General features: G+C 54.4%; 3 protein-coding genes across 3 annotated transcripts; 1 reads left to right on the top strand and 2 right to left on the bottom strand.

Moving 5' to 3' along the window:
- Nucleotides 1-529: 529 nt before the first annotated feature.
- Nucleotides 530-2,324, bottom strand: CTAM01_04982 (uncharacterized protein; the record flags this gene model as incomplete). Its single annotated transcript, XM_060521012.1, has 2 exons — nt 530-2,154; nt 2,225-2,324. 2 exons carry the CDS (start codon nt 2,322-2,324, stop codon nt 530-532), a joined length of 1,725 nt encoding a protein of 574 aa, XP_060384381.1.
- A 7,552-nt stretch (nt 2,325-9,876) lies between these two features.
- Nucleotides 9,877-10,269, bottom strand: CTAM01_04981 (uncharacterized protein; the record flags this gene model as incomplete). The annotated part of the gene is made up of 1 exon (XM_060521011.1): nt 9,877-10,269. One exon carries the CDS (start codon nt 10,267-10,269, stop codon nt 9,877-9,879), a length of 393 nt encoding a protein of 130 aa, XP_060384380.1.
- A 1,768-nt stretch (nt 10,270-12,037) lies between these two features.
- On the top strand, nt 12,038-12,445 carry CTAM01_04980 (uncharacterized protein; the record flags this gene model as incomplete). The annotated part of the gene is made up of 1 exon (XM_060521010.1): nt 12,038-12,445. The coding sequence occupies one exon, from the start codon at nt 12,038-12,040 to the stop codon at nt 12,443-12,445; it is 408 nt and encodes a 135-aa protein (XP_060384379.1).
- Between the last annotated feature and the right edge of the window lie 3,105 nt (nt 12,446-15,550).

Below are 15,550 nucleotides of genomic sequence, written 5' to 3'. Positions count from 1 at the left end.
GTCATCAGCATGCCCCAGTCAGTGTCAGGTCCTGCTGTTGAAGTCGCCTTCGGGCAATGCCTTCTGTAGATGTGTTTTCCCCTCCTGTTGGTCCTGTCCATAGAGTACAATCCACCTCTCCTTCACTACAAAACTTTCAAACAACCATGTAAATGCAGAGACCCAGACCCATTGATAAAACATGAAGGTGGTATGTTGCGAAGACAAAACAGACCATGGTATCGTGTGATGAAGAGACGCCGTGCAAATGTGTGAAAATTAGAATCAGGTCCAAAAGGCCCACCTCGAGGCCCAATGAATGCACCCGTGTCGTATCATGGGACTGAATAGTCCCAACTATGCGCGCCCATGATTATGGTACTATGATGAATGGCAGAGCCGATGCGATGCCGCCGCGCGCAATGCAGTGTAAAAGCAACCAGAAATAGCTGTGCTCGAGCGGGCTCGAAGGCCACACGCTCGTCAAATATCGTGATAAGTGTGTGTGTTTTGTGTTGTGTTGTGTGTGGCGCGGTAATGTAATAGTGATTTACCATCCCTTGGAGTGGTAGCCTCCAAAGTTGTCAGTATCCTTGGAGAAATACTGGGGGTTGACCGGGGCGTCTCCGTTCTTGAGGCACACCTTCTCGGGGTACTGCTTCAGGTTGGCGACGTCGTGAGAGGTGTGGCGTCTCTTGAGGACAGCGTTGGCAGTAGACGACTTTTGCTGGCGTTCCCAGAGAAGGTTGCGGCGAAGAGACTCGGTCAACTCAGTCGCAAGCATGTTGCGCCGGGTAGTGCGGGGAGAAAGAGCAGCTTGGAGGTGGCTGTGGCTGGCTGTGGCATGGATAGGCTGGGCAGCCGAGCGAGGCACCTCGTTGATGGGCTTCAGAGGAGAAGAGCGATTGCCGCGCTTCATCATGAGAGGGGCGTCATCAGAGTCGTTCGGGGAGACGGCCAAGGTAGGAGGAGCCGGGTGGCTAGTGCGCGACCAAGGGAGTGCCGAAGTAGACTGGGAAGCAATGTTGCCAAGCTTGCTGGAGCGGTCGTTCTGCTCAGTCATCATGAGCGTGATCAATGAACGGCGCGACGTCAAGTTGACCTTGGAGTCGACGCGCTGGAAGAAGGTCTTCTCATCAATGCTAGACTTGTTGCTGTCCTCAATGGAGTCTTCCCAGTCGGAAGAGTCGTCGTCATCATCAATGGCGCTCTCGTCAACGTAGTCGGTCTCTGAGTCGTCGGCAATAGCAGAGTTATCGTCGTTGATCATGCGGGTGGAGACATGGTCGGCAAAGGAAGTCGTCTTCTTCTGACCGGTGAGCAGGGAGCCGGGTTGGGAGGCAAGAGCACTCTTGAGAGAGCTGTCCTCCTCGGAGGAGCCGCCGACCTGGAACATCTTGCGCTTCTGGACAGGAGCGGGAATGGGTCTGAGGTTCTCGATGCTGTGGCCTTGTTCACTCGAGGAGCAAGACTCGCCAATGGAGAACATGGGCTGCTTCTTGGACAGGATGGGCTTGGCTGCAGGTGATGACCTCGGCTCGGGAATGGCGGCGGGAGAAATAACCTTGGGAGAGGCAGGGATGGCTCTGGGGATCTGTGATGGAGAGAAGCCGCGGACGACGGTGGTGCGAGAGGTGATTTCGGGTGAGGTCGGCTCTTGGGAGTGCTCTTCTTCCGATGACTTGCAAGGCGACTCGGTTGTGGTAGATCCAGAGTGCTCGTAGACGGGGGAGGCAGGGGCCAGGTCGGGAGTCTCCTTCATAGGAGGCATGTAAGGGGAGGCCATTTGCGGAAGAGGTGCAGACAAGGGCTCGTTCTCCTTGATAATGGAGACGACCATCTTCTCGAAGTCGCCGGAAGTGATGTGGCGTTCCTTGCCACGGCTGCGGTTGCTCGCGCAAGAGTCCTGTCTTTGGATTCTGGGGCGGATCTCGAGGGGTGCGGACAATGAAGTGAAGTCGACTGCCTCGTCGTCGTTTTCTGACTCGACACTGCCGGACAGTTGAGGAATATCTTGTATTCTGCTGGCTTGGGGAATCTCTCTGGGCAGGCTGGTGGCGGTGATGGAGGCTTGTTCCTCCTCGGTGCAGCAGAACGTTTCACGGTTCCACAATCGCCAGCTGAGGTTTTCTAACCTGCGGCCCTGTTCAACAGACTCTGCGCACTTGGCAAAGACTGGAGGTGTGTTAGTAGGCGCGTAGTGCGCGAGCTCCTTGAACGGAGCAGCCAGGTGCGAGATGCTTACCAGTCCACATGCTGTAGAGGTTCTGAGGATTTGAGGTATCGACCTTGTTGATGACATTGGTGTCCACTGTCAGGACGTGCGTATCGAGAGGGTAAGGCATTGCGCCGAGATGGGCTGCTCGAATTGAGCAGCTGGAGGTAGTCGGTTCCGCGGATATGGTGGTGGTTGAGATTGAAGAGACACCCAGCGTTGAGGGTGTATTGGGATTCAGTACAGTAGGGCAGATTCGGCACCTGGAGCGAAGCGATATGGATGTTGTCGAGATCAGATTTGGAGTCGCGGGTCGTGGTTTTGCGGGTGGCGGTCGATGATGTCGACGATGAAGTGATGGGCGCTATGTACGTCGGGGAAATGATGTCGCTGGAAGTGCTGATGCAGACGTCGAGGTGCGAAAGGGCGAAGACAGGAATGCTTTAATATGATGGCGTTTACGGGAGGGGAATCCGGAGAATGCTGGCTCTGGATATGCGGAGAGGTGTCGAGTCGATGGTCGAGATGTGCTTCTGGTGGAGCAATGAAGTAAGAGGAGAAGGGAAGGGTGGAAAGTCTGGGGGAAGACGGACGTTAATAATTATCGTCACCTCGGGTTTGGCCAGAGAGAGTTGAAAGATGTGGATTAGATGGCAGCGGAGTGGGATGCATGTAAGTAAGTATAGGTAGATGTAATGTGCGATGGGCAATGGGAAGAGATGGGGATTGGGGGGGGGAGTGGGTGGAAGGGGTGAGAGTACCTTAGGATTTTGGAGGGGGGGGGGGGCGTGGGGAATGTTGATGCTGGCATGGGGGTGAGTCGCGGTGAGCAAAGTACGTATATCCTCGCACCTCCCTCAGCATGGGACAAGAAGACAAGAGGGGAGGGAGGAGCGAGCAGGGGCCCCCGGCATGGAGCACCACTACCTGGTAAAGAGGGAAAAAAAAGAAGAAGGCACGAAGGAGAGGAAGGGAAAGAAGAGGGTGTGGGTGCTGAGGTGTGGGGGTGTGAGTGAGAATTGGGTATGGAGAGGTAAGGTACGTACTGCGAAAAAAATGAGAGAGAGGAGAGACCTTGGGACCTGAGGCCTTGGGTTGTGACGACGGAAGTGTTGAAGCAAAAGTGGAGGTAACTTATGTATTCAGGTACGGGGCACAAAGTACCGCCAGTCGGTGGCTTTTCTCTTTTCCAGAGGGGAATGACCCTCCCCAAGACGAGCATCACAGGAAGTACCACTTCTTCTCAGTTACCAGGTAGGTGTATTCGTGCGGATATACGGACAGCATTCTGCGGTTGCTCAAGCTTTCGACTGTCTTTGCCTCCAGTTGTATCTGTCCATCTGTCCTGGCGAGAGACGGACAAGTCAGTTCTTCTTTGCTGGTTCTTTCGGCTTGTGACGACGCTGGGCCTCTTCGTGCCGGGTGATTCAGAATCAGGTCTAGAGCAGAAAGAAAGACTCAACTCAGTCAACCTAAGTCAGTCATGTCAGTGTGTTCCATCCCAAGCAATGTCAGGGTGTCAGGGGTTCTGAACGACTCTTTGCGGCGGTATCTCGGTACGTAGCCGAATGTACAGACGCAAGACTCCACGAGACCACAGAACCAGAACGGAGAGAGAGCGCGGAACAGTAGTACCAGCACCCAGCAGCGCAGCCATCAAGCGCAAGACGGCAAGGCAGTCACGGGTGCGCAAGAGACCTTTTGGGACGGTCAACGACACAGGGATACGTACAAAGGGCACTCCAAGGGCCCAAGGGAAGGGGGTTGACGAGGTCCAGAAACTTGTCGTTCGGGGAAGTTCGGTACACTGCCTGGACGGGGCAAGTCGTGGTGGCTTCCCCCCGGAGTTCGAGAGGGGGTCCAGGAACGTGAGCTGTCTTGACTCTTGACTTTTGCTCTGATGTTCCCCGAGAGACCCCCAGAGAGACAAGCTCCCTTATTCTGATCTTGAACCAAGCCTAAAGGGGCATCATAGGGCAATTGCGCTGAACCCCATACGGCAACCCAACGCGCAATTTTGGGAGCGCGGGTGACCCAAGATACTACTTCTTTCGGTATAGCTCAAGTTCCTCGACACTTAGCCGTTTTAGGCAGTACTCCAGTCCGTTGAGGCGGCGAACGTCGACGGTCAGCTGTCCGCTCTCCCCCCTCTCCGTTCCATCCCTCCACGTCTTCCAACTTCAGGAACGAAAACTTTCAATTGAGACCTGGGGCCTGGCCCAGCTCAGTCCGTTGGGCTCCACGTTCAGCTCCACGGACGCCTCGCCCACGGGACCGTTTGGGTCATGTGACGGGAGTCTTCTGGCCGTCTTCGTCGCGGCATCACCATCCAGGCCCATTAGATTGCCGCATTGCGTCCCGTCCGTCCGTCGGTTGTTTTGTCACCGTCAGCACCTCGGCCAATCCAGACCAAGCTACTCCGTATGGAACATGCCAATTCAGTCTCCATATCGCGTCTCCGTCATGGTTCTGGATCTTTGGGGGGCACAGAATCTTCGTACGTACGTTCAAGAGAAAAACGGAGACTCTCCCTGTGCGGAATACGGGGTTTCTGTCACCAATTCTCAGTGGCTAAGTCGTCTGGCCGAATATGCGCCGCGCCTCATCTCCACGTTTTCCATCCAAAAGTCTCCATCGGCCTCGTCTCGACCTCCAAAGACTCCTCCACAGGCAAAGGCTCCTCCGCAGAGTCCACACCTCTACCCCCGTCCGGTTCTCCGTCGCGCTTTTTCCGTCAACCGTCATTCGGTACCTGACCGAAACACCCGTACACTACCCAAAGAAGATAAGCCAGAAATATGCTACCCAAAGAGGCCTGGCGTATCTCCTCGATCTACCGTCCTGCCGGCACTGTTCCCCTTCTGGCACCCTCACAGACCGCGACGGCCTAGAACGAATGCAGCCTCGACAGCTCGCTGCCATTTACAGCGATTTCCGTCTGGTCACTGGTCACGAGCCGCCGTGCCTCTTCCCGCCGAAACGGATCGCCGTCCAGCTCGAACCGTGAAGGCAACGTCCATCAACGCCCTGTCCCTGTCGGTCCCTGTCCAGCTGCTCACCTGCCCTGCGGCCTCGCTGCTCTTCTCCGAACCTAGGGAGCCACTGGAGGGGGAAAAGACTTGTCCTGCCAGAGGGAAAGGGTCCCTGACTGACTGACTCCTTGAGCTGAGAACGGCACAACGGAGGTGACAACGCACAACGAGACCACCAGAAGAAACGCTCGACTCGACTGGTTCGCCTGGTTCTCTCTGCTGTGCCCGTGACTTCGGACCAGCCCAAACCGATGCTTTCTCAATCTCTGCTTCGAGGCTTTAGGTTGCTCAACCCTTCCGTCGGGACGACCGCCAATCGCTTCCCCAGAAACCCCCCTTTGAGTCTTGACGTTCACTCTACGAATACTGGGGTCAAACAGATGCCCTGATTCCGAACGTTCCAATTTCCCCAGCATTCGTTCCCGTCCCTGAAGTCTGGATCACGAGTCGCAGGTGCCGCTGCAAATACAGTGCCCGTTAATTGAATTGCCATGGCATTGTCACCACGGGGACAGACTTGTCGCAGCCCCTCTTCCGCTTCGAGCATCTCCAAACCTACGGATACCACAGCCGCGAGGTCCCTCGGGACGAAATCCGGCCTGCTACGCGGAAGGATAGGTTTAGGTGCAAGATTGAAGGGAGAACATCTTTCGGCGACTCGCAGTGCCTGTCCGTGTCCACGAGACTATCTCTCATGGCGGCTGCATAGCCCTCGATAGTGTCGACTGCTCATAGTGAGCTGGCACCAAAGCAGCTTGCTTGGGCCCGGACTCGCGACGGCGACAAGGTCAATTCGTCGTCGCCAAATTTGGTTGCGGACGAATCGGCGGCGGCCCGTCCTTGAGCGCTGACACGGCGATGTGACATGCTCTGACCCCCTCGCTGGCTTGCGAATTTGCTGCTTGACTGGTTGCGGCAGCGCGTCTGCGCTCGCCCCAAATCGACCCCGTGATAATGCCCATCACTTAGGTCATCAACAAATCCTGCCGCTTGTCGCCTGTCTGCCGCCTGCCCGCTGCCCGCCCACGAAGCTCAGCCCTCGTGAGGCGTCAGTAATGACAAGGGACGCAATAACAACAGTCATTCTCAATGTTGATCGCAAGGAGGCATCCTATCTACAGACATGCACATCAGCCAAGCAGCAACTTGGAACCTGGTATCGATGATGAACTCAACCGCCCTGCTTGCTCATCGCCTCATTACCTACCCCGCGGTTGGTTGCCAGAATGTCATGGGATCCAGTGTTCATCAACGGGCTGGACAGGGGGTCGGGGGCAGCAAGACGCAGATGGGCGCTTTGTGGGCTCTCCCACGCCCCGGAATGAGTTGTTCTTCCTGCTCATGAGAGACACTCATGCCAACTCAGAGGTCAGAAAGAAGAAGGCCAAGACGTATGCAGTCGGTGTCAGAAGGCATGGTTGAGACTGATCGATCCTGAGGGACCGACAGAAGCAGCATGCCAGACCTTCGTTAAACCTTCGAGGCTTTCTGGTTCCTGAACCAGGCGAGACATTCGTTCCCAAACTCTCAAGCCCCGGCATGGGTCAACTGGTCACCAGGCCCCAAAAAGTGCCTCGTCACAGCACCTGGGGGGAACTTTGGAGAGGCTGCAATTGGACCCTTGAAACGTCACCTTTTCCCCAATGCAGTTGCTGGAGCAGTTCCTAGAGCCTGGTGTTCATTTCACCGCGTTGGTGGTCACTCGTCACTCACCTTGCAGTTCGTTTTTTCTGCCACTGGACATCACCAAAGCCCTACAATTCAGAGTTTCAGGCTTTCAGGCTTTGCTCATGGTCCATGTGGTTTACTCATCGCGCAATGACCGCCGCTTGTTTGACAACTCACATTTTCAACTCTGCGCAAAAAGCAACGTTTGTCGTTCGATTGGGACCTTGCTTGACAACAGTTTGGTCAAGTGACGGGTTGCCTCTGGAAGCCCAAAGTCAAGCCAACGCCGGCACCCCACGTCTCGTTAGGTACCATGAAGCAAACACCGCAGCTTAGGGGGCTGAAGCCACTGCCACTCTTTTCCTCTTTTCCCTCACCCTGAAGCCGCGCCACGCCTGGCATCACGGCGACTGTCAGCGCGGGATGCTAGTTCTGTGGGAGCACCCGTCCGTCCGTCACGGTTGGCGGAGCGGCCAGTACCCCTACTCTCCGTGGTCATCTGTTCACCCTTGACCCATGGTGACTGGAGGATTCTGGCTTGCCTATCTCGCTGTATCCTTGAAAGTTGAAGCCCGATGTGCACGGCATTTTGTTACGGGCTTTCGGCGCCATCGTCGATGGGGAGCTCCGCCCTTGTCAAGCCCGAATTGACAATGGCAGAGCACAATATTATCTGCCAGGGGGCACTTGTCGTGAGCGCCGTCACCTTGGTGTTCGCTTCGCAGAAAACGGTCTCCGGGGGACCACGATATCGCTTCCGCGACCATCTAGCAGTCCCGAGGCCGTGGTAATCATACGTCGTGCGGAGCTAATGGGAAATGGACAGGCCCTACGATCCTGCTCCAACTCACCCCCGACAACGGACCGAGAGACAAAACGGAACCCGCGAGTAACATGATTGTGAGAAGACGCGAACATGGTGACGATCATACGAGGCAGGAGGGAAAAAAGGTATTGTCCTAGCCTTGCAAAGATATCGCTTGCGCATATGAGAACACGCGACGCCGAAGCCAACGGCGCAGTTGGAGCTAGGGGAGAGGCTTTCCGAGGAATCAATCACTCTTGATTCCTTCCCAAACTCCCGGATGCCGGTGTGCATGGGTTCTAAGATGAAGGGCACGGCGCAAGCCATACTCGAACTGCGTACCCGGTGAGCATTCCATCGAAAGACCGATGGCGCGACAAACAATTGTTCGGTGCAAGTTGCGCCCTCGAGCCGGGGTGGCATATTCGTACGCATAGTGTACGAAGTAGACATGGCCAGAAAAGATGAGACGGCTTGGATCCAACAACCCGGATTATTGGAATCGTGGGATTGTCAGGAGTGTCGTTAACTGACAGGACTGTTGGTTCTCCTCCCTTTTCCTTCCTCGGCTACGACTATACCCATGGTATTGCGAGTTGTTGCGACAAGCAGGCCAACGGGGGATGGGTGAAAACCGATATCCCATGGGCCATGAACCCATGCCATCATTCACGAAAGGACGGAGCATTCACCTGAAGTTGACCTCGGCCGGGGGTGGGAAGGGGGGGAAGCGACCCGGTTCTGGAAGGCCAACTGATGCATCCCAATCAAATTGACTTTGCTACACCTGGTCACCGGTAGAGGGATTGGGAAGGCGATAAATCATACAAAAATCCCAAGAACCGGGGACGGTGTAGACGCTCCACCACTCATGGTCCACTGCTATTGTGGTTGGTTGGGCGCAACGGGAAAAATCGTGCACCTCGGCCTGGCTTGCGGTACTTCTTCGCTTCGCCGCACACAACTGCAAGCACACCAGGCCACCCAGGTTCCGCCAAGGTGAGGAGAATGCTTGTGAAGGTGAAAAGGTGTGGGAGTTGGAGATTGGAGAGAGGAAGGGGAAGGGGAAGGGTGTGGTTCTTTGAGCAAACGGGTCCCGACAAGGCATCTCCAACGACGACAATTACGACATGGCCATCCGACTCCCTCTTTCTTCTCTTCTCTCAAAAGGTTCCCAGGAGACTGGACGACGACACCCATGATGAGACGAAATGGGCCGGGTCCCCGGTTCACACTTGACTTTTGACCTCACATATCTGATTTTGTTTTTGCTACTACGGATACTCTCTAGGTCGCTGTTTGCACGCCTTGTCGACTACTGCGAAAATGATACGTCGCATCGGCCGAGAGATTGGGAACCTTGGCCTCGGGAATATCTAGAGCATAGAGTTTGTGCCTAGCTATCCCTACGGCGCCTTCAGCTCTGGGGAGAGGTGGTGGTGGTCAGTTACAAGGTGACTGATAACATCATCGCCAGCATCTAAGCACACAGATACCAGTACGTAAGGGCGAGAGGGAAACCGGACAAAAAGTGGCAGAGAAAAGGGAGAGAAATGGTGTGTGTGCCTCTGCCATCCCGGACAGCATGCAGGGATGGGTTTGTCCATCGGGCTTCCACAACGGGAAAGCAATGTGGGGGCGCGCCCTTCTCAGTCGGCGGCGGACGGGGCCGCTTCCGGCGCGCTGGGCCCCGAACTTCTTCTGTGAAGGTTTGTGTGTGTATGTGTCTGTGAAGCAACTCAAGCTCAGGAAAGGAATTGCGGAATTTCCTAGGCCGCCCGCGGCCGGGTCAGCTGGTGATGTCCGAAAAAGCAAATATGTGGAAATCGCGACTCCTGTCATTGGCGCGAGGGAAGGCAAATAGTAGTTTAGCCAAGACGAAGCTGACTCGAATCGCGGTAGGTACGGAGTAGGCCTGGTTGTAATCACCGGGCTTTTCGATGCGCGGGATGTAGAGTAGTTCCCGGATTTTGGAAGAGGCTTGGTGCAAGGTAGCGCGAGTCGACCATCGCGATTTGGAGGGCGTTTGAAGCATCACGATCTCTATCGATTCACTCGAATCGACGGCACGTTTGCGTATTTGTTTTGCTTTGGAACTCGTTTATCCGTACACCGAAACGCAGTGTCCGCTTCTGCTGAGACTTGCCATCTCATTCCTGTCTGTCGCGTTCAGTCGTTCACTTGGCTTGATGGACAATTTGCAGTACAACTACGTATTCCCATAGGCTACCTATACAACGTGGCTGAAGGCGGCGGTCAGATGCGCAGAGACGGAATGCACGATGGGGAAAAGCCCAGCGGCGGCTCGCGGGCCGGCGACTCTTCCGTCCGAAAGGGGATGGGGGACGGTGAGCCCCCCCACGCGCGGTTGGACCGAGTTCCCGCCTCCCTACCACTGCACCAAGTTCAGAGAAGAGTAGGTAACCCGCAAGAGTGCAAACTGCCTCCGGCTCCGGGACAGCGTGCAACCCCCACGCGCAACAGCTCGGTAGGGAGTACGGAGTACCTTGAAGCCATATGGCACTGGCGGGATGGCATTGGTACCGTCGTGGTAGGCTGTAGCATACCATACACGGGCTGCACACCAACTTCTTTTGGGACCCTGGCGTGTTGTTGGGTGGGTTGGTTTGGATGTAACCACACGGGGCTGGCTCAAAGGCCTCGTTGTATGTAGGAGATTTGCAAACAGGCGCGGACACGCAAAAGGCACCGGCCGGAGAGGGAATCTGGGCGGTGTACGGGGGTACGGGTGCGGTGTAGGAGGATGCTACGTGACGACGAGGAAGGAGGTGTGGCTTCTTATCGTGGGCTATGGGGATTGGGGGGCTTCTTTGCTTTCTTCGAGAAGGATTCTGGCTTCATGAGGACTGATGGGGTGGTGTAAGCCGGAGATGCGAAAGTCTGAAGTATCATGAAATGATGGGGTATTTTCCAAGCTCTGAGTAGTTTTGCGTGTGGGGGTGGTTCAGGTACTCAAATCCTCTGATAATTGCCGTTTATAAAAAAAAAATTCAACATGTGTCGAAATGCCTGAGCCCTCAAGACGTGGGATAGCAAGTTCAACATATCCCGCGTTTCATGCAACAGTCCCAGCTACGGGGGGGTTGTGCGGGTTTCGCTAGACTCCTCTCGACACCGAGGAATTGTTTACGACCTGGCACCGCTGCCATCGATCGCTGCGACACGGGGGAAAGTTGATATCGCCATGGCCGTGAGTTATGTCGATCAACCTTTACCTTTGCCCTCAGTAAGGGGAAGACGGGCGGTTGACCAAGTACCGACTTTGCTATGCCTGAGCGCCGTGTTGTTTCGCGTATCAGAGGTATCGAGGAGTGGGATAGAACCATTTGGTCCAGTGAGAACGGGAAGGGAAAACACGTGGGGAACGTGATTTGCTGCGTTATTGCGAGCTGTGGTTGATTGCAAAATGGTAGCAGACGTTGCTTTTTCTCTCGTCGCTTGGTGTTTTTTTCCCCCTCTCTTTTGCGCTATTGTGCTAGTCAAGTCTACTTGATAATACATGTACCGATCCACGCCTAACGGACGGATAACGACGACCCGTCGGCTTGGTTGTTCTCATCGCATTGGAATCGGCGTTTGGCGCGGGAGAAAAAAGGGCATGACTTGTTTCTATCACAACTCACAAGGCAATGTCTTTTTTCTTTTCTTTCTTGCTAACATTTTAGGTTATCAAAGGGGGAGGCCATCAAATCATGATAAATCTGGAAACCAGTTTCAGAGAATGCATGCAAAGCTGAAGAGCCACTATGGATACCTTACTGCGTACAGATGCATTCACGTCGTTCAACGGGGTGGCCCCGTTTCCCGACGATCCGGGGTTGCTTTGGCACTTTACCCGACGATCTTTCAGCAGGAGGCCGACGTACGGATAGATCGAAGGCCTCCGTTCGGCGTTTGGCGCGCAGGGAGAATAGGAAAGGGAATGGCGGCGCCTGGAAGCGGCGGCGGCAGCGGCATGCGGCAACAGTAACGGTAACGACAACGGCGTATGACCTTGCATTTTGATAGAAAAGTGACGATCTTTACTGATACTTTTTTGTCGTCAATAATGACAGCTACCCGACGGGAGAAGCTTAATGACTAGTACACTCCAAGTGCGCAGATTGATAGAGCAGTACGGGATAGAGTTGGCGATTGCGTAGGCGCGTTCACGGTTCCGCCCTTTTCACCCCCCCCCCGCTGTCAGATTTTGTTTCGGGAATGCTCAGCTGACCTACCCATCTCGTCATTTGTGACGGCGAGTCGCGCGGGACAGGCCTGAGTTTTTGTCTCCACCCGCGGAGAGACTGGCGAGCTTCCCCGGATGACAAGGGGGTAATGGGCATTGGCTTTTCTATTTTATTTCTGTCCCTTTTTGGGATTTGTCTTCGCGGTTTGTCTGGGATGTCATTGGAGGATGTGGTTTTTATGAGAGAGAGAAGAGTTTGGATGGTGGGGCTGGGACCATTCTTGGGCGATAGGATTACAATGGTTTTGGAGGGGAATAACTCCAAACGGGCGAACGGCTTTTCTTTGGAGCAGCGCATGCAAAGCAGGGTAAAAGTCGATGAGATGCAGCTGGGTCCGCGTCCGCGGTACGGACGTTATGCACGTGACGGCATACCGGGGATGATTACAACTTGTCGTGTAGGAGTGCGTCGTTTCTTATTTCAAGTCAACCGTTCTTCTGGGGTTGCGACGTTGGCGGTTGAGATCAAAAGGGGGGGGGAAGAGGTTTCTGTGTGAGTGGTGTGGGATGTATTGGTCTTGGATTCAAGAATGGCATCGTGTGGTTATCTCCAGGCCTGCGTGTTTGTGGATAGTCCCCAGTAGCCGTCCGACACTCTTGATCAACAGACAAGCTGCGGCAGGTGTGTTTGGGGAATGCTGCATTGGCGTGGGTGACGTTGCTCTTCACCAGATGTCCGGCCAGAAAGTACGCTCAAACCCCAGTTCCAGACTTCTAGCCATGTTTGTTTGCTTTTTATCAGACAACTGCCACGCTGGAGGAAAGCCAAGACATGGGGGAACCGGGGATTCTGATCCGCGGTAGTAGCCTTCATTGACCTGGTTGGATATCGTTGGGGTTGATTGTCATTCAGACGATCGACAAACAATAGTCGGTTGTATCTGGGAATACCATTGATCGAGAGATGTTATGGGCGAATCGGTGATGATTCTTCAATGGCAATAGAGCACGGCTTGGTGCAGTGGTAGCAGCATGGCTTATCATGGATATGGAAGGCTCAGCGGGTAAGATCTACGGACGTAATGTGCGATGCCCTGAATAGGGCAACCTGAACAGCTGAAATCGGCATCAAGCTCTTCTCACCCCTGGAATCAAACGGGACGGGAAACGGTGAAGGCTGAAGCACGATGACATTCCTTCCCGCAAGTCTGGGGTGGGGGAGAGCGGTGAGGGCGCACGCATGTCTATTTCTATAGTACGATCTATTGAGATCCAATGCAATAAGTTTGACGCGATCCGATACGATACGATATTTCATGCAAGGCTTGCTTACCTGCACGGTACATGTAGGGTAGGGGAAACGAGTTACAGATGTTATCCGTACCTTCTACAGTAGTGGCGGAAGATCGAAGCCGGCAATGGCCGCGCAGGTTCGTTTTCCTGCAGCAGCGGGAACCGGGGAGGAGGTAAGGGGACGGACGGAGAGGGTGGGCGCGTCAAAGTCCGGCGGCAGGCAAGCGGGCGGATATTTGAGAATATGACGCGCGGGTCGCAGTGACGGCCGCGCCGGCGTCCGCCATGGCGGGGAGCGGTGTAAGTTACAGATTTGCTCTGTTTTCTGTTTGATCTTGTCGTCGGAATTTCTATATCCTGGGCCGGACTATTGGCTTTTACAATTGTTAGTCCGTTTTACTTCGGACAACCGTTTGAATAAGAACAATAATAATAAAAAAGAAAGAAAAGAAAATCGAAATGTACAGATGCCTATCGCCGGTAAAGGTTGCGTGAACTTCAACCTCAACGGCATGTTTCGCGGCTTTGCGGCTTGAGACCTCCCCGCAACGTTGTGAAGCCCGAGATGTCACTGATGCAACAAAGTGAGATGTATGTCACCAGACCCAAGCCCAATGTCTCTAATGTGCGGGCGACGGCACGGAGGGGAAGATGGGGAGGAGGAGACGAGAAGCCCGATGCTGGACCGGCTGGCGGCGGGCCTCAACCCTCCGCACCCTCTGCTTGATTCATGTTCAGCCGACGAAAGGGCAAAAGAAACAAGCCATCTACGGGAGGGCTGAGATGTGCAACGCCCGCCACGGCTTCACTCGGCCTCTCAAAGTAGGGCAGGCAGGTAGGAAGGCAGGCAGGCAGGCAGGTGTAGCAGGCAAGGCGGGAAATCCGAGTCCTGTCTTGTGTAACTCGGTCTTCCCCTCTCGCGGCAGAGTCGTGGCGTCTGGAATAGGAATGAACGGTTGGATGGCGAACGTGCCTGATGATCAGCATGTCCAGAAAATTCAGGACCAGAGACTTTGAGCCTCGTTCAGCCGAACCTTTTCTTGCTTTTTTGAATGTCTTGCACTTTGTAGCTGACTCTGCGGGTTCGAGAGTCTGAACGTGGCACTGGACTTCTTTTTCCTCACGGCACTCGGCGCGACGGGTAAGGATCTGCAGCCCGGAGTCTTGTTTCGGCCTATCACGTTTCTGAAGAGGCATGTAGACGCAATGCGAGCCGTCAAGCTATAGAGAGGAAGTCTACCAGTGTAGTTGACACCTGTCAATGAGGGTGAATCGTTGAAGCTAGGGAAATGTGGCAGTGATGGTGATTGTCGGCGGGCTTGGCCACCCCGCAAGCCACCAAACTTTATAGTATCATGAACCCTTGCTGATTAGCGCCACCCGACCAATCGCTCACGTTCGAATCAATATCTGGCAAGGGGCTGCAGGGAAATTCGTCTTTCCCGCCGTTAGATCCAGATCTGACTCTCGAGGACTTACATCTCGTGACTCGAGACCGAATATCATGGCTTTGGGAGGCATGAAAGGGCTTGTTTGGGAAGTTGTAGAGAAGCAGCTGAAGTGTCATCGATGGACGGTGATTTGATGCAGCTGGAGTTAGTCCCTTGTTCTGTCAGTTGTCACCTCTCGAGGGGGAGATTAGTGAGCCACAGAGGCGGCACTGCTCAAACTTTCAGCGTTTGCACCTAGGGATTAGTCGTCGTCGATAGACGCCTCGGTAATTTGCAACTGTTGTTGTGTTGTACGGGCTGCTGAGTCGTCTGGAAAGAATCGGTCGGTACCTGAAGTTCACCACGATGTGTTGGCAATCGCAAACACGACTGGGGTGGGCTGAAGTTTTAGGCACACCAACGATGGTTTGTGGCACTAGTAAGTACGGGGAGATCAGTGTCGCTTCCCGTCCGGATACATCTAATTACTGCCATAACTTGTGACCAATGAAATCGTGTCTATTGAGGCATCTCGATGGCTGCCACACTCGTTGCTTCATCAATGGGCATATGGTAAGAGTCTTTCATATCGAGGGATGTATTCGTATCCTAGGTGGCTAATTGATATGGAGGCTCCTCAAGACTCGTGACGAAGCTCGGTTGCACTTTGCCTGCCGCAGTTACGTAGACGCTTGTGCCATGGGACTGGAGACTCTGAGAGACTGACAGATTGGCGAGGGACCAGCTCTCGGGAACGGATCTCGGAGTGGCCACGGCGTTCATCGATGATGCAAATCGTTGGGGTAATAAGAGAACACCGAGTGGTTCCCGAGCTGATGATCTACAGTAGGCTGGTGGTAGCTTGAACATGTATGTTTACCCGCATTCCTGTAAGGTACAGCAATTCATTGCATCAACAATGGCAAAGTGTCAAATGTC

Source organism: Colletotrichum tamarilloi (assembly GCF_030869305.1).
Source record: "Colletotrichum tamarilloi strain Tom-12 chromosome Unknown Scaffold_12.1, whole genome shotgun sequence".
NCBI lineage: Eukaryota > Fungi > Ascomycota > Sordariomycetes > Glomerellales > Glomerellaceae > Colletotrichum > Colletotrichum tamarilloi.
The sequence above is the reverse complement of the archived record's forward strand: the minus strand, read 5'-3'. Positions and strand labels throughout refer to the sequence as shown.